Source organism: Akebia trifoliata, chromosome 3 (assembly GCF_017979445.1).
Source record: "Akebia trifoliata isolate Shusen 1 chromosome 3, ASM1797944v1, whole genome shotgun sequence".
NCBI lineage: Eukaryota > Viridiplantae > Streptophyta > Magnoliopsida > Ranunculales > Lardizabalaceae > Akebia > Akebia trifoliata.
This window is the reverse complement of record NC_141377.1, coordinates 22,157,853-22,181,102: the sequence shown is the minus strand read 5'-3', so window position 1 is coordinate 22,181,102 and position 23,250 is coordinate 22,157,853. Positions and strand designations below refer to the sequence as shown.

The 23,250-nt window shown below is 36.4% G+C and overlaps 1 protein-coding gene across 10 annotated transcripts in view; it reads right to left on the bottom strand.

Moving 5' to 3' along the window:
- Positions 1 to 10,652: 10,652 nt before the first annotated feature.
- Positions 10,653 to 23,250, bottom strand: part of LOC147406144 (Metallo-hydrolase/oxidoreductase superfamily protein) — a 57,318-nt gene continuing 44,720 nt past the window's right edge. For 6 of the 10 annotated variants that reach the window (XM_086434055.1, XM_086434052.1, XM_086434054.1 and 3 more), the window contains 2 exons: positions 22,062 to 22,236; positions 20,866 to 21,271 (listed from right to left, as the gene is read on the bottom strand). In XM_086434055.1, the coding sequence (XP_086290181.1) occupies positions 20,924 to 21,271; positions 22,062 to 22,236 (523 nt within the window). In that variant the 3' untranslated portion in view covers positions 20,866 to 20,923. The other 4 variants (XR_015176326.1, XM_086434053.1, XM_086434060.1 and 1 more) reach the window with 4 other exon arrangements.

Genomic DNA, 23,250 nt, shown 5'->3' with positions numbered 1-23,250 from the left:
CTTAAGTGCTCTTGAAACTCGTGGCAGAATAGGATCTTGACCAGTTTTTTACTTTGCCAATTAAAGTAGAGAAGGCCCATGTAGGTGCGGATCCAGGTGGCATCGACATTAGTGCTTTTATTACTTATGTTAGAGTTGGGCCCCGACCAGCTTCTTACTTTGTCAATTAAGGTAAAAAAGGCCCACGTAGGCCCAGATTCATGTGGGATCCCTCTCCAGTGCTAATTCCTACGCATAAATTAATAGCAATCAACAAATATTATTTATTGATAATACCTTTTCAGATTACATGCATTCCACGATCTAGATAGCTCTTGATCGGACATCATTATCAAGTAATAGATTTGACCTACCTTTGCTACTCTATATGGCCATTTCCAGTTAGCGCCCAACTTGCCACTATTTTGCTCTTCAGTATTCTGGAATACCCTACACAACATTAAATCTCCTTCGTTAAGTTGCCTTTGGCAGATTTTCTTGTTGAAGTAGCTTTGCAACTTCTTGTGATAATGCTCTAGCATTGCCAATGTTGCCTCTCACTTCTCTTCCAACAAATCCAGTTCCACAATCCTCTATTTGTAGTTCTAGTCGATCTGTACTATCCTGGATCTTACCGTAGGGAAGCTATTTTCTGTAGGGATCACTACCTCTATGCCATAGGGCATGGAGAATGATGATATCCCTGTGGAGGTTCTGGTAGTTGTTCGGTATGCCCATAACACACTATATAAGACTGTTGTCTATCTTCCTTTCACTTCTCCCAACCTCTTCTTTAGAGTGTTTATTAGCACCTTATTGGTAACTTCAGCTTGTCCGTTGCCCTATGAGTATTGCGGCGTGGAAAATAATTGTATTATCCTGTGCTCTTTGCAAAAATCTCTGATCTGGTCATCCATAAATTGTCTCTAATTATCTAAGACTATTGTGTGTGGCAAGCCGAATCTGCAGATGATGTTCTCCTATAAGAACTTCTAGACTTTCTGCTGGCGTATTTTGACCAGAGGGAGTGCTTTCGCCCACTTGGTGAAATAATCTATCACCACTAGCAGGAAAGTCAGAGTACCTGGTGCCCTAGGCAGTGGGCTTATTAAATTAATTCCCCGTTGTGCAAACAGCCAAGGGCTAAAGAGCTGACAAGGGAATTAATCTGCATTACCGACTACCGAATTATCTTTTTGTGTCTTTGGCAACTGTCACAGTACTTGACGTGTAGTGCTGCGTCTTTCTATAGGTAAGGTCAAAAATACCCTTGAGAGAGTACTTTATGGGCCAATGACTTCGCCCCCCCGAGTGGTTTCCACAATCCCCTTCATGGATCTTGCTCAACACATTCTTTACCTCCTTTGGTGCTAAGCAACACATGAGTGGCCCTCCAACATACTTCCTATACAAAATTCCGTTTAGGAAAGTGTACTCCTTTACTTTGCTCTTGACTCATTTGGCTTCCTTGGGATCACTGGGCAGCTCCCCTCACTATAGGAAGGTTAGGATTGGGTTCATCTACTCTTGGTCTCTTATCACTGCGACCACGCTGATCGATTCCGATTCGTCTATCGTAGGACGCTCCTAGTAACCTAGTGGCAATTTTCTCTTGTCCCACCCTGCTAGCATCAAGGCTATGTAGGCTAAGGCATCCGCATGCCTGTTGTCTGTTCGAGGTATGTGCTCTACTTTGATCTCTTCGACTCGAAGCATGGCAAACTTGATTTTCTCCAAGTAAAGTTACATTCTGGGTTCTCGTGCTTCGAACGTTCCGTTGACGTGATTGACTACTAACTGTGAGTCACTATAGACTGTAGCCTAAATTACCCCCAAACCTGCTCAATAATTGAGGTCGAGTAGCATTGCCTCATATTCCGCTTAATTGTTCGACGCCCTAAATCCCAGTCTAATCGTCTTTTCTATCCTGAATCCATCTGGAGTAATTAACACCATTCCTGTAATGTTTAAAAAAAAAATGTTGACTAAGTCAACTAAAGTTGACTCAAGTCAAGTCAACTATGGTTGACTCGAGTCAAGTCAAGTCAATTATTGTTGACTAGTCAAACAACTTTGACTAAGTCAAATTGACTAAGATATTTTAAGAAATTCTAAAAGAATTAGAATTTTGTAATATCTAGATATTTAAAATATCTTGATATTTTTAAAAAAAATATCAAATAAAGATATTAGCTGATTTTTTTAGTTGTTTCATTTTCTTTACACAAAGAAAGAAGAGAAAAGAAAGAAAGAAGAAGAGAGAAGAAAGAAAGAGAGAGAAAGAAAGAAGAAAGGAAAAGAAATAAGGTAGGCCCTTGCAACTATTTATAATAGTTTTAGCAAAAATATATATGTATAATGCTGATTTTATAGTTGTAAAAATTGGATTTGTTTTGTTTTTAAAAATAATTTTGATTTAGAAATTTTAAAGTTAAAATTGTTTTGTAAATTTTTTTAACAACATGCATATTATTTATACATATTTATATTAGTGTTTTTATGATTTTAAAGCATGCTAGTATTTGGTATTTTCTTTAAAGGAATTCTTACATGTTTGTGATTGATTTATACATGTTTTATACGTAATATACATGCTAAAAATAAAATACAGCAACTATGAAAGTTGCTGTTATTTTTGTATTAAATTGACACCATGATTGTTGGATAGAATAAAAAAAAATGGTTGCTTTATACGTACGTTATACGTGTTTATACGTACGTTATACGTATTTATACGTATTAAATATAAATACAGCAACTATAAAAGTTGCTGTTTTTATATAATATATTACTATGTTTACTTTAGTTTCATGCTAAAAAAATATTTGTTAATTTATACGTATTTTATAAGTACTTAATACGTATTTTATACGTATTTTGTACTTGTCAAAAAGAAAATACAGCAACTATATAAGTTGCTATTTTTTTTTTACACAATACATATTTTGTTCACATTTTTGTAAATATACATGATTTTTGAATAAGTTAAACTGGTGGACAGTTTACTTTAATCATTTTAGTGATGGATTTCCAAGAAATGTTTCTAATTAAAAATTGGGTAGAAAAGTAATTTATTAAAATAAATATGAGAACGAGTTCTCAATTGAATGTCGTGCTTTTAAAATATCCAGTTAGTGAGATGCTTCGGCGTATGCCGTATAAGACACGAAAAGGAGAGAAAATATGAAGTGATGCTTCAGTCATAGACTGTGTAAGACACGAATGAGTGAAATGCTTCGACTAAGGGTCGTGTAAGACACGAAAGAAAGAAAAAGAAAAGAGAGATAAGACTGTACATTTAAGAGTGGACTGGGTATTTAAAACACGTGTATGTTTTATTTTTCATTACGTTTTGAAAAGAAAATAAATACTTATATGTAGTATTTTAGTGATTTATTAAAGAGATTGTGAAAACCTATAAAGAATAACATGTTGTGATATTTCCGGAATGACGTGTTATTCTAGGATAACAGTTGCGTTGTTTGAGTTCTTATGTATTATGGGATGCATAAGAACACAACATCACAACAGGAATCCGGGAGTTTCTTTTCTATCTTTAATAGAGAACAAGATGTAGATAGTTGTATGATTGATAGAGAATATCGAGGATCACATGCACGCCAGATTGGCATAGATGAAGATGGCTAGTTAATGATCATTAATAGTTTAGAGTAGTCAAGAAAGAATGACCTACTTGATTTGGCCCGTTTCTTAAGGCCTTGGTCAACGGCCAACCTGAGCCGGAAAACAGTTACCCAAATTATGGCAGAGGCTGGCCATAGAATCAGGAACTAACGGTGGGTTCCACACTGGTGAAGTATAGGAATAATCGTATTTTGACTGAGATGTTCACATCAGTCGTGACCCTCAACTCTCTATTATAGTACTCTATTATTTGATGTTATATTATGAACAATTGTTTTCTTCAGATTTTTAAGTGTTTTAATTTCCTACTAAGTTTTATGACATCGGTGTTCAATTATTTTTAATTGTGTTGAATATCAAATATGTATGATTTATGAATTCTTAGAATGTTTAAACTGCATATAGGATGCTGTTATTTAGAATTGTAAGATTCCCCTATTGGGTAACTCCCCTGTTACTCACCCCTACGACATCACAAATTTCAGGCGCACCTGATTTAGGTGATCCTTCCGAGGAGACTCAGTGCCAGGGCCTTATAGATGATCAGTCCAAGCTTCCAGGAGTGGAGCATGGGTATTACTAGTAATAAGTCTTAAACTAGAGTTAGGTTTAAGTCTTTAGCTATCGTTTTTGGTTATGTAATTATGAACACCATAGTATGACATTACTGTTTATTATATATATGTCAAGTGTTTCTGATGTTTGAGGATACGTGTTTGTTCTGTTGAGCAATGATCAGGTATGACATATAGTTATATTATTTGTCATTTAAGTTTATGTATTGATTATCATGACATGGGTTTTATATCATGCCTCGGAATTCAACTTGGGAATCATGGGGATTCGGGTTGAATTTTTGGGGCGTGACAATTCCTATCCTTGACCCTTTCAGGTTCGACGATCTATCCATGTAAACTTTCTACCTAGGATTGTTGTGTGCTTCTTGCCCTTCTTCAATATATTCCAATTCTTCTACTAATAGATTTGTCTTTTCCTCTACCGAGAAATCTACTACTGCTTGGTCTTTCAGTGAAACTCTAGACTTATACTCGAGTCCAAACTCCGTTAGCTGTACAACTCATTTTGCCATTCTGCCCGATCCCTCCGTCTTTCTTAAGATAAACTTCAAAGGGTACTCTGCAATGACCTGTACTCGGTGCGCCTGAAAATACAGTCATAGGCATAACGTTGTGTAGACTAGTGCTAACCCCATTTTCTTAAGCCTAGAGTAACATGTTTCTACATTAGGAAAGGTTTTGCTCAAGAAGTAGACGGGTTGTTCTGCTGCTATTCCAACTCTGACCAAGACTGAATTGAGTGGGTATTCTGAAATGGCTAAGTACAACCCCAATTCTTTTCCCACCTCTGGCTTGGAGAGGATAGGGGGGTTTGCTTAGGTACTTCTTCAGTTCTACGAAGGCTTGCTTACATTTTTCCGTCCACTTGAACCCGGTACTTTTTCGTAACAATTGGTACAATGGTCTGCATTTATCCGAAGACCTGGATATGAACCAATTGAGGGTTGTTACTCTTCTCGTCAATTTCTAAACTTGTTTCTACGTTTTTGAGGAGGGTATCTCTAGCTGTGCTTTGATCTGATCTGGGTTGGCTTCTATACCTCTCTTTGTAACCAAGTAGCCTAAAAACTTCCCTAAAGTTAATGCGATAGCGCACTTCTCCGGATTGAGCTTCATCCCAACTTTTCTTACTTGAGAAAAAACTTCTTCTAGATCAGCAGCATAGTCTTCTTTCCTCTTACTTTTCTCCAGTAGATCATCGATGTAGACATCTGCAGTTTTTCCTAACAGATCCCTAAAGAGTTCTGTTACTAGCCTTTGATAGGTAGCCTTTGCATTCTTCACCCAAAAGGAATAACTCTATAGCAATAGAGCCCATGCTCAGTAATGAAGGTTGCCTTCTCTTGATTTGTCGGACTGAGCTGTATCTGATTGTAGCAAGAATAGCCATCCACGAAAGACAATCTCTCGTGGTCCGACGTCGCATCTACCAACTGATTTATCTTTAGCATAAGAAAACTATCATTGGGACATGCCTTGCTCAAGTTTGTAAAGTCAATACAAACTCTAACTTTCCCATTCTTTTTTGGTACTACCACGATATTTGCTATCCATTCAGGAAACTGCACCTCCTTGATGAAGCTTGCTCTGATTAGCCAGTTTACCTCTTCGTTCACTGCTTCTTTGAACCGATGTGCTAATCTCCTTGGCTTCTATTATACTAGTTTGTAAGTTGATTCCACATTCAAGTGGTGGTAGATCACCTCTGGGCTGATTCTTAACATCTCTTTTATGGATTAAGCAAAGATGTCCCGATTCCTCTTTAGAAAAATTTTCAGTCTTTTCAATTCCTCTTATACCAGTTTTACACCTATTCCTATCTGTCTGCCTCCTCCCATGTCCACCATCTAGACACTCTTTAGGCACGGGGGTTCTCCAAACTCACTTTCCCTCCCACTGCAATTGCTATTGTTGGCCCTTAGTTTCGAGGGGCTCTTCCCTACCTAGTATGCATATTTGGGCTACTATTTGATCACCTCGCACGTCCCATATCCCTTGCAACGTTGGGAACTGCAAAACCTGATATACTCTTTCAAGTTGATCCCATTAATCTATTGAGTTGGGTTCCAAGTCAGTGTACCAATCGAACGCATTTCAATAAAGGAAGCGAACAAATTGTTTCACCATAAAGTCGTTGAAAATACCAACATTGTTGCAAGTTTCGACGAAATGGGCAATGTGTTATTTTGAGTTGTCTTTTCCCTTGAACCATTGGAATTTTGACAGTTGAGATCTTGTCAGAAGATGTATTTGTTCAATGCATTGAGTATAGGGTTTGGATTAGACCAATAAGGATTGTGGCATGCCCCCATACTGAGCGCAAATGATGACAGTGATCATTGCTTGCAGTTGTTGAACAAAAAACGAGGGGAAAAATCCTTGTGGTTGGTTTCACGTAGCATTTTGTGAGCCAGAATAGATTCTTTGTGGCTCTTCTTTGTGCAGAGGTATGTACGTTTTGGGCATGAATCTTGGAGGATGTGAGGGTCCAACACTTGATTTATTCTTTTTTTTCCTTCTATTCCAAACGGCTGAGTAAGGTGGCAATTTGAATGTCCTTTTCTTCCATTATCTTTGTCAACTTATTGATGGTGTCTATTAACTGGGCTACTTGTTCTTCCATTGTTAGTACTTTAGTTGTTATCACTACTCTTGATGGAAGTGTGAGTCTGCAACAGGGAAGTAGTTGATAGAGATCTAGACGAACATTTGCTTGACTTCGAATTGGATCCAGAATCTAATGAGTCATCTTCCACAACGTCTACCCACAATGTCTTCGTTGTGAGTGTCATTTTTATGGCACACTTTTTGGAATGATGCTCAAAAAGCTCAACCAGTTTGGAACCACTAGTTTTCATCATTGTTCGTGTTATAGGATGATTGCGATTGATAATCTGAGTAGATTCAAAGTTGGGGGGAAAAGATTTTCTTCCCTTTCTCAGTAGTAGCAAATGCGATAACATTGGTGTTGCAAGATGCCATTGATGTTGTTATTGATGTTTTTGCAGTTGACTCAAAAATGAGAGAAGCTGAGATTGTCCCACCGGATGAGCTAGAAATTTGTCGACAACGAATTTCATAAATCTACCTCGAGATTCATGATACAAGAACACAAATAATTTTATTGATTTTGATAAAATGAAGATACAGATCTCAGTGTTTTCTTCTAATTAATAGTCAAGTACAAAAATAAAGATGACGTATATAACTTTATTTTCTCTGAGCTTCGTGTGTGATTAGCTAAAAAGGTTACTTTTACAGTAGGTATGTTTGTACTTGATTTTCTTAGAGGCTTCTGTAGATTTTCTTCTTTCTAGACTTTGTGTTTTATCGACAAAGAATGATTTCTTAACTTTCGGAGAAGGGCTTTAGGCTTGATTTTCTCTTTAATCGAAGTCCGAGTCTCTGAAGAGCTTTGTTTTATCTTTAAAATAGGGCTTTAAAACTTCTTCTTCTTTAGAAGGAGAGCTTTTGTCTTCTGAGAGAAAGTGATCTCTAACCCTCTTCAAACGAGGGAGGCTTTGGTATATACATACTTAAAGTTAATTTAGCTTTTCTAATTATACCCCGACTTAAAGAGTTTTGACTTATTTATCTAAAATGTTAAAGAGTTTTGATTGGTTTATGGACTGTTGGTGGGCTAAACACATTTATTTGGGTTTAGGACCTAAGGCTTGATGTGGATCACCTGAATTGGACCATGGACTCCATCTCTAAAAACCCCAAACGCAATTTATAGGAGGTTTGTCTTCAATCAATGGGCTCTATTTGCATGTGTGAGCCCCATTTATGACTTTTAGGGATTTTCTTATGATTTGTGAAAGATGTAGGGACCAATTTAAAATTTTGATGCCTACAGTTTCAAAACCTACAACTTTGTAAAATATATGGTTCTGAAACGACCAAGTCTTTCTTGAAAAATTACTAAACCAACAATAATTTATATGGACATAGTCGAGGAATAAGAAATTTTTTTTTTTAAAAGAGTGCAATATTTTTTTTAAATTATTTTGGGAGTCTAATCATCCAAATGGAGTGCAAAGGGAAAATTTTAAGTGATGGAGTGTGTGTAGTGTGCAACTAATCAGTCTGTAAAATTATTTGATTATATTATTTACATGTCGAAAGAAATTTCATAAAGAATATATGAACCTATCAACTAGTAACGATTAGTCCATTTGATGCTTAAAAGTTTAAATTATATTTATTATTGAAAAGAAAATATTCAATATAATATATAACTTTCCTAGATCCGAATTCGACTCAAACAAATTGGTTTGAAGGAGTCCAGTATCAATTATCAAATCAACTGAAAGATCTATCAAATTTTGAGTCGACTCAATAATAAGGTTTTAAACAACAAAAAAAAAAAAAATCTATGATTACGTGCAGTTGAGTGAATTTTGAGTGGCTATTCTGGAGTCAATTTATCTTTGATTCTATAAACAAAGATTCAAAGTAAACACCGGCAACTTGGTTTAAATCTAGGCAAGCTGGCAAACTTAAAAATTCTTCCTTATACAACTAAGTGTATGACTTTCAAACAGACAAATTTTTTTTTTATCTCGATTATTGTGGGTATCCCCACCCTTCGGATGAGACTAATCCCACGGTCGCACCCACCACCCCATCAAAAAGTCCTACACATAACTTGTTGAGCTGAGTTGAGGGTCAAATAGACCCTAAAGGGTGGCCCCAAGGACTGGAGATTATCAAGGCACAGCTCGCCACTAGGCCATAGATAGTAATTCTTCGAATAAATTGTGAATTATAACCGAATTTTTCGAAAGATACACATAACAATTTAAACTTCCATCTCACTCAATTCTTATTAAAAATTCTCGACTTTTTGAATTCTTCGAATCATTCACGATTTATTCTTTTCTTGAATTAAAAAAAAATCAAAATATTTTCTGCAAAGAGGGTTAAAAACACTAGTTAACCCATATTTTTATAATAAAATATTTTTATTTCAATATTGCTTGATAGTATTTTCATTATTCTCTCTTTACATTTAAAGATTTCATCATTAAATAATCACTAATTGGTGAATATTATTGCACTAATTATTATTTGTTAGGCCACCCCTTTGGGGTTCAAACAGACAAATGCTTAACGTTACTGATTGCTTCCAAAGTCGAACACATCAAGTCACCCACAAGGGGTTTGGTCCATATTTTTAAAACTCATGAATTGATTAAAATACTCAGCAAAGTCAGATTGAAAATGCAATGAATCAGGTCAAAACTTTGACCGAGTTATTTGGTTATAAACTAATTTTAAATAATTATAAAATTAATATACTTTTATTGGACTCATCCGAATACACTTGTGAGTTTTCAAGTTGCGTCGACTTATGGGACATTTCTTGAGTTGTATAACTATTGCATTATAGCAGAAATAAAAGAAATTGGGGGTGAGGACCAGCCAAGTTCGAGATTGAAATTATATCCAAGGAAATATGTTTGGAAAAGTTATTAAGAAATGGAATCAAGTACAAATTAAGTAGATGCACCCATATGAGTTAACTTCAGGTTTTGGAAAGTATAATTTAATTCTAAGTCATTTAGAGCCTTTGTAAGTCATTATATCATATGGGGGATCTCTTGGGACAATAGACTTAGAGTACACTTGAAGTGATTGGGAAATTGATACTATAAGTATTCTTCTTGACAAATCAAAACCTATTTCTTCAGCTACCCGGCCAGATCCAGTGTTTAAAAAATAAAAAGGAAAATATTTTCCTCCATAATAATTTCAAAGCCCCATTCCCACCAAATAGCTTATTATATCATTTGATGAGTAGATAGGAAAATCTCATTGAGGGTTCGCCTTTATATTTATTATTGTTTTCTTACTTTCTTTATTAATCCTCCCAAGTCCCACCACTAGAAAGCTTGATCTTTGTACTTGGTTCCTTTTTAATAAAATTCTATATTTTTATCAATAAAAAAAATATTGTTGCATTGTCCCTCCAAGAAAAGTAATTAATTGTATATAAAGAGACCGACTAGTTAGTTACATATCACCCATTACCGATTGTATCCCAGCTTATTTTATTTTATTTTTTTAATTTTCATTCTATCCCTACATGTTACACCCTATGAAGGAATTTTACACAAATACTGAAAACAAATAAACTCATCATTAAGGCCGATATAATCCCAATTAGAAGAAATATTCAAATTGAAGAACCTAAGAGAGCCAAAAAAGAACTCAAAAGAACTTGAATCGGGACAATGAAAGCATGCATGAACTCTCTCAATAACAAAAGACTTGATTTTGGACATAGTGGAATAGAAGAACAAGATTTGTTTAGCAAATCCCAAATCTTTGGTATAAGGCTTTTTTTTTATTGTTGTGGAAATTTTAGTAATGTTTTTTCAGACTTGTTTCTTGAACATTAACCATAATTAAATAAATAAATGACGTCAATTAAAGGCAAAAAAAGAAAAAGAAAAAAAAAAGATCTTATACACCTTTTCCCACAATATTCACCCAATTTACCATTTCTAGTACTCAATTTTTTTTTTCCCACAAGTCCATTCTTCCAAAATAAAAATAAAAATAATAGAAATTAGAAAATGATTATTAATATAGCGATCTGAAATTATGTTATTCATGCAATTCTAAATTTTTTTCACAAGTTCTCTTATTTGGAAATGAACTATCGTTTAAAAGCATACCACGTAGCCAAGCCCACCACTGCAGTAGCTGTAAGCAGTTCTATGGTTTTTAGATTCTGATTCTGTGATTTAAGAGCAGTTCTTAAGTACACAAACATCCATCGGGACAGAAAATGCAGTCTGAAAGTTGTCTGAATATTTTGCACAGAAAATTCCTGCATAGAGAGAGCAATGCAAGAAAGTTTAGAACTACCGCGATAAAATTAATGACTGAAGCTTCAAGTAAGTTTTTGTACTTTGAAAATGGAATACCTTGCGTATGGACAATATTTAAAATCTCATTAGGTTTCTACCTTTGCTTTGATTTTTAAAAAAACCTAAACATCGGATTTAAATCAATAAAAATTACTTTTTACAGGAAGTTATTTTTAAGCATTTAAAATAAAAAATTAAAATAACACACTTTTGACATAAATAGGCATTAGAATATTTGGAACATTAACCTTTTTCTTTTTTTTTTCGCCAAGTATTCTGAAACATAACCTTGACACACAGAATTTGATGTAAAAATAATGTTGAAGAAGTCATTTTTATTCAATTAAATGTATCTAAAATTAATGCTTAATCTAGGTATTGAAACATTACATTTGATATATTTCCTTATTTTCAGAAACATTCAAATTTCAGTTTTCCTAAGAAACTCTAAGAATTTACACGAAATTGCTCATTAATAAATAGATTCATGATCAAAATTAAGTCAGGCAGACCAAAGATCAGTTTCTAGAGAAAATGAAGGGCTAGTGTTCCTAACCTAAAAGAGGATTATGTGGATTGAGGGTGGTGGGTGGGCACACCGAGTGGCTCTCCTCATTTGGGCTCACGACTACCGACCTTGCCAAAGAATGCAACAAAGCTGCTATTGAAATTGTCTAAGGAAAAGCCCTGCATAGTCCATAAATTGTTTTGAACCTTGGCTTAGTACAGAGAATGTCAGTAATGCATGTTTTTGCAAAATATTCATGTCCTCACTTATCCAAAACAATTTGTACATTATGGGAGATAAAAATGTTCGCATTTTATTTGATTGTAACATAGGGCCTAAATCATTCTTCATTGCGTACAATAACCCACAGAGTATAATATAAAACCTCAGCAGAGATTAGATAAATAGGCAACCTCAAATCTTTGGAATAGCGCTTTGATGATGATGATGAGGATAAATGAAAGAAAATATTTCCACATCTCCAAGTAGTCAACTAGAATAATTATGTAACTCATGATACGAATTCATTGCAGTAAGAGACAAAGAATGTTGATCACTGACAATCCTTTTTGCAGCAAATCTCATTTGTTTCACCAGCAGACCAAATAAATATAACTGGATTGACATTTTCTTTGAGACGAGTAAACAAGGAATGCACAACTCCAATGAGGAACAAAGATCAACAAGGCCCATGGCATTTCTTAGGGAAAAGATAAATTTCTGTAATTTTTGAGTTGGAGATGGACTGGATTAATCAAACTTGAATGCAAATATGTCTCCAATGCCTGTAAACCTTTTATTATTTTAGTCATTATGTTCATCCAAGTGTATTTGCATCCTTCCAAATAAGTACTATTGTAAGGTTGGGCATTCTGGATTTCATTATTGCAGTTCTCTGAACAATAGTGGTCCAACTGTTTGGCCACCTCATCGTCTCCCCATGTGGAAAATTTCAGCTTGACATCCTCCACCAAATGGAAATGGAAAGCATAATCATTTACCTTTTCTCCTATTTAATAATTTTGAAAACTTCAATGGAGACAATTCATATGGGAAAAGTGGATTGCATGCACATGAACATGTATGTCTGATCATTCTTCTTCTTATCCAGAGCATTAAATTTCGACATATTTCAACGAAATATACAGAAATATTTCCATTTCCACAAGTTCTGATACGAAACTTAACTGACAATTTCTTTTTGTATATATTTCTGTGGAAATCACTATTCATTTCATGAAATATTTCAATGAATAGTGAATTTCGACTGAAATATCAAATTTTAGGTATAGAAATGCAATATTTTGGTGGAAATATTTCGAAAAACGGCAAACTTTGACCGAAATATTCTTTTTATTTTTTAAATTAGAATTTTTTTAGAAAGAACTTGTAACTTACATATAGTATTTTGTATTTAGTAATAAAATATTGCATATAACATTCATCCGTTAGTATAAAGGAATTATGATTAGTTAGTTATCTATTTCATCTTATTTTAATGTATTCTAAGTATATTAGTACATCTATATAAACACACACACAATCGGCATTTTTTAATTAATTGGATAGATTAGCAATTTATTCATACTTATTCAATAACACATGAATGCAATACTTAATAGTTTCTTCATTTCAATGTTGTACATATTAAGTTGTATGTAGTTAACACAACATATTATTCTTAATTACATGTAAAATGTTATTATTTTTCATTGTCGGACTCTCTATACTTGCACGTTTATATACAAAAATGTTGTTGTTCTTCATTTTCACAATCCATATGATTGTTTATTGTATTTTGTTGACTTAATGAGTGTGTTTTAATGCCTATTTTATCATTTTCTACAGGGTCAATGAACATTTATTCAATATTTCTATCAATTCCATCATTTCCAAATATTGTTTTAATTTCCACACTAATCAAAATATTTTAATTTCCAAACTAACCGAAATGACACCAAAATCGAAATTTAATACCTTATTCTTATCAAAGACTCGTGGGCCGTCTGATTTATTTGATTAACACTAGACTAGATTTGACTTTTGTGGTTAGTGTGGTCAGTCAGTTCATGTATGCTCTGCGTGCTTCTCATATTGATGTTGTTTATTGCATTCTTCGCTACTTGAAGTCGTGTCTTGGCTGTGTTCTTTTTTATTCATCCACTGTTTAACCTCATTTGTCTTGCTTCACTGACGTTGATTATGCTGTTTCTATTACGGATAAAAGATCTAAATCTAATTTCTGTACTTTCCATGACGGTAACTTGATTTTATGGAAAAACAAGAAACAAAGTGTGGTTTCTCACTGTTCTACTGAAGCTGGGTACTGAACTATGGCCCTTGGCAGTGTGAGCTTATTTGGCTTCAAGCATTGTTGACAGAGCTAGGATTTCCTATTTTTGATTTCTCCAATCTATTCTGTGTTGACAAGTCGGATATTTATGCTTGTTTATGACTCTGTCGTTCATGAGAGAACTAAACATATAGAAATTGATATTTACTTTCTCAAAGAGAAAGTTTGATCTAGTGCAATTTAGACAATATTCGTATCTTCTTCAGACCAACTTGCCGACATGTTTATGAAGTCTGTTAGTCCTTCTATTACTAACTTTCACCTTGTCAAGCTTGGCTTAGTTGATATATTTGCACCAGCTTGAGGGGGAGTATTGGGAAATATGTCTTTTTTCTTTATTTTTTTGTTCTTCTTTATGTAAGGGCATATGCCCATTCACTTTTTATCCTTTTAGTATGAATATCCTGGCAAGTTCTCATTGAGACTTGACTATTATTCTTTCATAATTCTTCTAATGGAAAGAGTTGAAAATAGGAGAACAGAAAAGTTGTTTATTACTAAGCCCTAATTAGGCTTTTAAAGGAGATTACATGGTCTAGTAAGTGAAAAGACTAAAAAGGACAAATAATCTGTAAAATAATAAAATAAGAGTTATTCAACACTCTCCCTCAAGTTAGTGCGTGGATATCGGCAACGCCCAACTTGGACAAGACACCTTCAAAGGCGGCTTTGCTGACACCTTTAGTAAGAATATCAGCAAGTTGCTGCGATGTAGGAACAAAGGGAGTACAAATCTGTCCAGAAACAATCTTCTCTCTAATGAAATGTCGATCAATTTCAATATGCTTCGTTCTATCGTGCTGAACCGGATTTGCCGCTATATTAATAGTTGACTTATTATCACGATATAGTGAGAAAGGGGTTGTCACTGGAAGACACAAATCAGCTAGTAAGGTTTTGAGCCACAATAACTCACATACTCCAAGTGCCATAGCTCGGTATTCTGACTCAGCACTGGACCGAGAAACCACATCCTGCTTCTTACTACGCCAAGTGACCAAGTTGCCACCAACCTTAGTACAATACCCAGAAGTAGAACGCCTATCAGTCACTGAACCAGCATAATCTGCATCTGTCCATGCCTCAACACGAAAATGACCATGATTACTGAACAAAATACCTTGACCAGGACATCCCTTAAGATATCTAAGAATACGATAAACTGCAGTAAGATGAAATGTTCGAGGCGAGTGCATAAATTGACTTACAACACTAACAGCATAAGCAATGTCTGGGCGAGTCATAGACAAATAGATCAATTTTCCCACAAGTCGCTGATATTGCCCAATATCCGACACACATTCCCCCTCAGAATCAACTAACCTGTGATTCTGCTCAATAGGAGTATCAGCGGGACAAGAACCAAGCTGCCCTGAGTCACTGAGTAAATCAAGGACATACTTTTGCTGAGAAATAAATATACCGGACTGAGACCGCGCAACCTCAATACCCAGAAAATAGCGAAGATGCCCAAGGTCCTTAATCTCAAATTGACGGCCTAAGCAAGTTTTTACCTCAGAAATGCCATGATCATCATTTCCAGTAATAACAATATCATCAACATAAACAATCAGAGTGACAGTTTTACCCTAAGAGTGACGTAAGAAAAGGGTGTGATCGGCAGAACTCTGATGGAAACCAAACTGATGCATGGCCTTAGTAAAGCGCTCAGACCATGCGCGAGGAGACTGCTTCAAGCCATAAAGAGAACGGCGAAGACGACAGGCATGTGTAGGAGAAGCAAAGGTAAGAAACCTAGGAGGTTGGACCATATAAACCTCTTCTTGAAGATCACCATTGAGAAATGCATTCTTGACATCTGACTGGTAGAGAGGCCAGCCTCTAATAGCGGCAATAGAAAGAAGAACGCGAATGGTGGTCATTTTGGCAACCGGAGCAAAAGTCTCCTGATAATCAACCCCATAAGTCTGAGCATAACCTTTGGCCACCAAACGGGCCTTATACCGAGCAATAGAACCATCCAGATTATGCTTAAGTGTGAAAATCCAGCGACATCCCACAGCTTTCCTTCCAGGCGGGAGAGGAATAATTTCCCAAGTCTGAGTCTTTTTAAGAGCATTCAACTCATCAATCATAGTTGTACGCCACTCAGGATGGGCAATAGCATCTGCAACAGTTAAAGGAAGAGAAACAGCGGAAACAGAGGCAAGAAAACTCCGATAGGAGGGTGAGAGTGCAGAATCAGATACAAAATTAGAAATAGGATAAGTACAAATACGCTTACCCTTACGAGTGGCAATAAGACGATCATCACAAGAAACAGAAGGAAGCGGATCTGAAGGCAAGGAGGCGAGCTGGTCTGACAGAGAAGTGATGGTAGTATCGCGTGGACGCCGAGAGTAAACCTGCAGAGGAGGGGGTGACAAACTAACAAAAGGTGGAAAGGGAGGAACTGGTAAAGGAAGAGGAAAGGAAACAAGGAAGGGATCATCCGGGGAGTCTAGGGGAAACCATTCAAAGTGAGTGCCAACGGACCCATTATAATATGGGGTATGCTCAAAGAAGAAAACATCTCGAGAAATGAAACGTCGTCGAGAGGGAGGATGGTAACACCGGTAACCTTTCTGGGTAGAGGAATAACCCAAAAAAATACATTTTACAGCCTTAGGATCAAGTTTAGTACGGGTTTGGTCAAGAATTTGAACAAAACATACGCACCCAAACACACGCGGAGAAAGGGGAAACAGGGGACGATCCGGACAGAGTCGAGAAAGGGGCGTGGCAAACTGAAGAACCCGGGAGGGGGTTCGATTAATAAGGTAAACAGTAGTAAGAACTGCATCGGCCCAATAAGACGGTGGCACGTTCATACCAATAGAGATGGCACGAGCTAACTTTAGAATATGACGATTTTTCCTTTCTGAACGACCATTCTGTTGAGGGGTCTTAACATTGGACCTTTGATGCTCAATGCCAGAATCTAAACAAAGTTTTAAGACCTCACTATAGGTGTACTCAGTACCATGATCAGAACGAAAGGTCTTGATGGTACGACCAAATTGGGTATGAACCATAGCAAGAAACTGTTTAAAAATCCCAAAAACTTCACTCTTGTGTTTCATAAGATAGACCCAAATGGTACGACTGTGATCATCAATGAATAAGACAAAATAACGAAAACCAAGAGTAGATGTGACCGGGGAAGGACCCCACACATCAAAATGAACTCGGTCAAATATATCAGGCGCAGTAGTATTCATACTAACAGGATAAGAAGAACGCACATGTTTAGCTAATTGACAAGTTTCACAAGAAAAATCAAGTAAATTGTTATTATTAAACAAAGTAGGGAACATGTGTTTCAAATATCCAAAAGAAATGTGGCCTAAGCGTAAGTGCCAACTCATTACAAGATCTTTATTAGATTGACTACTACTACTAATCTGGGAAGCAGAATGGGTGCTAGGTAAATCGGGTACGTCCAAAAGATACAGTCCATTCACTTCACGTCCAGTGCCAATCGTCCTGCTCGACCCCAGATCTTGAAAGACACAATGAGAGGGATAAAAAATTACATTGCAATTCAAATTTTTGGTAATGCTACTAACAGATATAAGATTAGTAGTGAGTTGAGTAACATGTAGTATATTAGTCAAGGATAAAGAAGATGTAATAGGAACATGACCTTGACCAGCTATAGAAGACAAAGAACCATCAGCAAGACGAACCTTGCGATGACCAGAACAAACACTATAAGTATTAAATAGGGAGGACGTACCGGTCATGTTATCAGAGGCACCAAAATCAATGATCCATGGTGAGGAAGTGGTGGAAACACTATGTACAGATGCAACAGTACCTGAGTGAGCGAATGTAGAGACTGGCTGAGATGAGGTCTCCATCTGATTGAAGAATTTCCTGAACTTGTCAAGCTCAGCCTGGGAAAGAGATACCAAGTCTAATGAGGATGTACTAACTGAGGGAGGTGCTATATCAGTAGTCAACTGAGAAGCTGCATGAGCTGAAGGTCGTTGAGACTGTTGACATTGCTGATTCGGACGACCATGAAGTGCATAACATCGAGCCTTCACATGACCCAACTTTCCACAATGATCACACTTATGTCGTTGACGGGTAGGCATAGACCCACTGGAGGATTGCGGTGAAGATAGACGAGTAAGCATAGCGGAGTGATCCCCAGAAGGATGAGGTAAGACAGCAGCGCGACGACTCTCATCAGCCAAGACATATGAATATGCGGTCTGTAGGGACGGAAATGGATCCATATCCAATAAATGAACTCTCGCATACTCAAACTCATCCCGGAGACCAGCTAGAAACTGAAAAACCCGGTTCTTATCCAGAATCGACGAATATAATGTCTCATCAAGAGGATCCTTCCAGGCATAAGACGAGGAATAGAAGGTCAGCTCTTCCCACCTAGCACGTAGCTGTGATATGTAGGTGGTAACTGAAGAGTCTCCTTGTGAAAGACGAGAAATCTCACGCTCCAAGTTGAAAATCCTGACATTGTTCTGACGTTGCGAGTAAATGCTCTTTGCGGAATCCCATATCTGTTTTGCTGTTGAGGAAAACATAAAACCAGCCGCAATGTGTGGTTGCATAGAAGTGACCAGCCAAGAATGGACCATAGAATCATTAGCAAACCAATGTGAGTAAGAACTATCCGTCTGTGCAGGTTGTTTGTCCGCTCCTGTGAGGTAACCAATTTTCCCTTTTCCACCAATGAACATTTCAACTGACCGTGCCCAAAGGAGATAATTCGGACCATCTAATTTTACTGTAGTAATTTGAATACCTGGAAAGTTGTTCGAGTGAGAAGGAGGACCACTCGATCCATTACTATTACCAGTGATCGAGGAAGAAGAAGTCTCAGATGCCATTAACGAGTCTGTGTACTTTGGTTTGAAAGGAGTTCGAAGAGGACAAGGGAACAACTTTCAATAAATAAATAAAAAATGCAGCCCCCAAATACTACTGTAACCGTCAATCAACCCTCAAAAAATTATTGTGAATATAGGCTCCGAACAGCCCCTGTGCTGTGAGTACAGGCTTCAAACAGCCCCTATATGACTGCAGCCTTCAAGCAAACCTATGATAGGATCACAACAGCCCCTGTATTGTGAAACCAGGCTTCAAACAGCCTCTATGCTAGTTGCAGCTTGCAAACAAACACCCCTGTGGTGATCGTAGATACCAAACAGCATCAATATGTTAGTCGCAGACTCTAAATAGCACCCTTGTGGTGATCGCAGAGACCAAACAGCAACCCTATGCTGATTGCAGACCAAAACAGCAACCCTATGCTGATCACAGAGACCAAATCAGCAACCCTATGCTGATTGCAGACCAAAAACAGCAACCCTATGCTGATCGCAGACCAAGACAGCAACCCTATGCTAATCGCAGCCTCTAAATCCCACCCTTGTGGTGATCGCAGGTACCAAATAGCAGTCCTGCTGTGGTGATAAACTCCATACGATGCAAACAATAGGTGTGGGTTCCAAATAATACCCCTGCTATAGTTGCAGGTTCCAAAAAATAGCAGCCCTGCTGCGAGTTTCTGTTGCAAACAACCTAAAAACTGTTGCCGCAAGCCGCTAGAGCCATTGATTGGTCTAAGAACAGCAACCTTGTTGTTGCTATAAAGCTTCAATGAGGTTTAATGACCCTATCGCATGTTGCGATTAGGGATGGAGTAAAACAACCCCCGTAGGGGTGATGATTTAGACTAGACCGAGAGGTTGTGAGGTGGATTTAAGAGAGGGGTTGTGCGATGGGGTTGTAACAAGAAGAAAGGAGAGGAGATGGAGGTAGGCTCTGATACCAAGTTGAAAATAGGAGAACAGAAAAGTTGTTTATCACTAAGCCCTAATTAGGCTTTTAAAGGAGATTACATGGTCTAATAAGTGAAAAGACTAAAAAGGACAAATAATCTGTAAAATAATAAAATAAGAATTATTCAACAGAAAGCAAATTCCTCTTCTCATAATGTTATCCAATCTCATTAACTTATTGTATATAGCTAAATGTGCAAAAAATGAATGTTTATTAAGTCTATATCTATGCCAAATGATATGGCACCATTGACACTAGGGTACTCTTCTTTAATTTTCTCCAAGCCGATGTGAAAGAGAATTTACTTGGAGAGTTAAGGACCAAATAACTTCATTCGGATCATCAAATAATGGAGGGACATTAGCTATAACATTCTAGACTTGTCCCATTTGTTCCGTATATGGCTACAACAAAGAAATTCTAGAATTATGAAAAAACATCCGCAACCCAAGCTTGAAGATGACTTTCAAATTGATGAACGACACTATGTCCAAACCAATCAAACAAAGACTTGTTCCCAAACCACAAATCAGTCTATAGAACATAGTATTTGCCCCTTTACAAACCAGGTATTGAATATAGATGATTTCATCGTTTTTCCAAACCATGGAGCATCTATCCAATTTTGGGAAATCCATATGTTTTGTAGATAACCATACCTTGATAAGATCCAGTTCCACCACAAGTAATAGGTGTTGTTCAATAGTATCAAAAAAAGTAGAAGCATACCAGCTTTATTCCAAACTTTAATAAGTGCCAACCCTCTTGAAAATTTGCAAACTCTATTCCAACTATTGGATGAAATGAATGGTCAACAGCTGAACCTTTCCATAAAAAATTTGTAAAAATGATCTCAATTTTCTGGATGACTTTGCTTGGAAGTATAAACACTGAGGACCAGAAAATCTGAGAAATTTAACACCATCGGAATCAGCTCCAACCTTGCGGCATATGATAAAAGGGTAGATTTTCATCCTCCAAGTTTCTTTCTTATCCGATCATTAACGTTTGTCATAAACTTATTGACATTCGCTAGAAAATAGAGGTAATCTAAGGCATCTCACCGGCAGACTCCATTAGTAAACTGCAAAATATTTGATATCGCTTAAATATTATTGCATGACATATTATGAAATATATGAATTTTTGAAGTGTTGGCCTAAAGACCTGAACAAGCAAAACAATCATCCAACAGACCTCCAATACCCTGAGCCAATTCCACAGAGCTATCAACAATTATTAGAAAGTCATTTCTTCTACTTCTTCTTGGTTGGCCAAAGCCTATGATTAATTGTGACACTGCCCTTTTTACTTCTTCATGTTCTTCTTTTGTTATCATCACTTCTTCTTCCTCCTCTACCGATTGCACTTCATGCGTATGACCACGACATCGAGAGAAGATGCTAGCGAATGTGATTAACAGCAACGCCAATAGAATAGGAGCAAAGAATGATGATGTGGGCTTATGGAGATTGCAAAGAGTCTTTCCATAGGTGCAAATAGTAGGCTTAAGATAGGGATTTGACAAATTAAAACAATTAGGTGTTTTTCATTGCAATTGACAACTTATAGTCTGCAAGTATTCGGTTTCTAGTATACAAAAACATATATTTCTAACTTTTCTACATTCTCTTAAGTAATAATAAGTAATTGTTCTTGGATACCCTGTGCCAATGTGTATCAAAAGACTATAGATCTTCATTTTCAGACTCCATATGGTTGTTTATTGTACTTTAATCACATACTATTGGATTTTTCACGTTTATTTTATAACTTCTTACACTGTAAATGAATATTTCTTCAATATTTCTATCATTTCCACATGTTCCATCATTTTCTATGAAAATTGTATTAATTACCATATTGATAAAAATATTTATATTTCCAAGCTGACAGAAATAAATATATAGAGAAACCAGAATTTGATATCTTGGATGAAGTTAATTGAATTAAAGAGAAGTTAATTAGGATAGCTTAAAAATAGCCATGTTTAAAATAATACCAATTCCTACAAAATTTTCAATAGTTCTCCATACAATCTAAAGTTGGTTTCCCTTTATATATATATAAGTAATAAGTCAACTACAAGCTTAATTTTACCTGCATGATTGAAATCTAGTTAACATACCAAAATTGAGAATACATATTTGTGCCTATATTTTTAACTGAGTGCATAGATCTATATGGTGAAACTGAAAATCAAGTGGCAATTACCCATAATTCAATAATATATGAGCATGTGGTATGTCGAAAAATGTCATGAAAGATACTCTTGCATTAAAACTAAAGGACGTTACCTTTGGGAGCTTGTCTTCTTGGGCTAGATGCTCAACATGAAGCCTCACATTTGATGAAGCAGCAATCCAAAAACTGGGATTGACATCAGAATATGTCTTTGCAACTATGTCAAACAATGTCTCCGCTCCATTTTCTATGGCTTTCAAGATGGAGGATTCCCTATTTCTCCGGTTCCTGAAAATAAGAACAATATTAATTGTGTTTTCTACTTACTATGGTTAATTAAATGCGAGTGCATAATGAAAAAAAAGAACCGTGAACGAGCCATCAATGGTTAACCTAGGCCAGGAACAATGCACTTGGATTCTAATCGAAGCTCAAGACATGTCTAAAACTTCAAGCCCAAGTCTGTCCTGCTTGACAAGTGCTAAGTAGGGCCAGTCCAAGGGCCCTAGTCGTAAAACCAATGTATCTTCAATGAAACTAGTGAGTGAAAACAATGAGTTAAGACCATATAAAAATTAAATGAATTCCCTATTAAGTAAAAAAATACCTTTTTCCCCATTTTCCTTCTTTTATATATGATGATGATCGAGAGTGGTCCATAGGATTAGGTGTGATACAAGAGAGAGAGAGAGAGAGAGAGAGAGAGAGAGATTTTAACCTTTTAATCTTTATTAGTAAATGTGTGACAAACAAAGAAAAGAGCATTGAACCAATTACTTTCCGGCAAAATTAAGTTTTAATCAGAAAGGAGTTTGAAAAGGTTTGGACACCTCTACAAGTTCCACATTAGAAAATCAAATATATATTAGGTAGCAATACATAATGGAAAACCTTAATAGTTAATCATATTATACTTTAGTGGTAACATTGATTTAGCCTGAACTGCCCAATCTGGACCAAATGGTGGTCTCATAACTGAGGCCCAAACTGAGTACGCAGGCAAAAATGACGAGCAAAGCCCATCCCATTAGCTGGTTGCACCAAAATCCCATTGGTATGGTCTGCCCTTCTGACAGCCCTGAAGGTGCACGACCTTGAAAGAATGAAAACAAGATCTTCCAATTTCTTAAACAACATAGAAGCGAGTGGATTGGCCAGCCTTGAGTAATTTAATCTTCCAACAAAATTTCTTCACTTCACCGTCTGTTTTCTTTGAATAAACAGGAAAAAAAGAGAGAGAGGGAGACCGAAGCTACAGATATAAAATAAAAATGCAATTGCAGGCATGGTTTTAAGACTAGT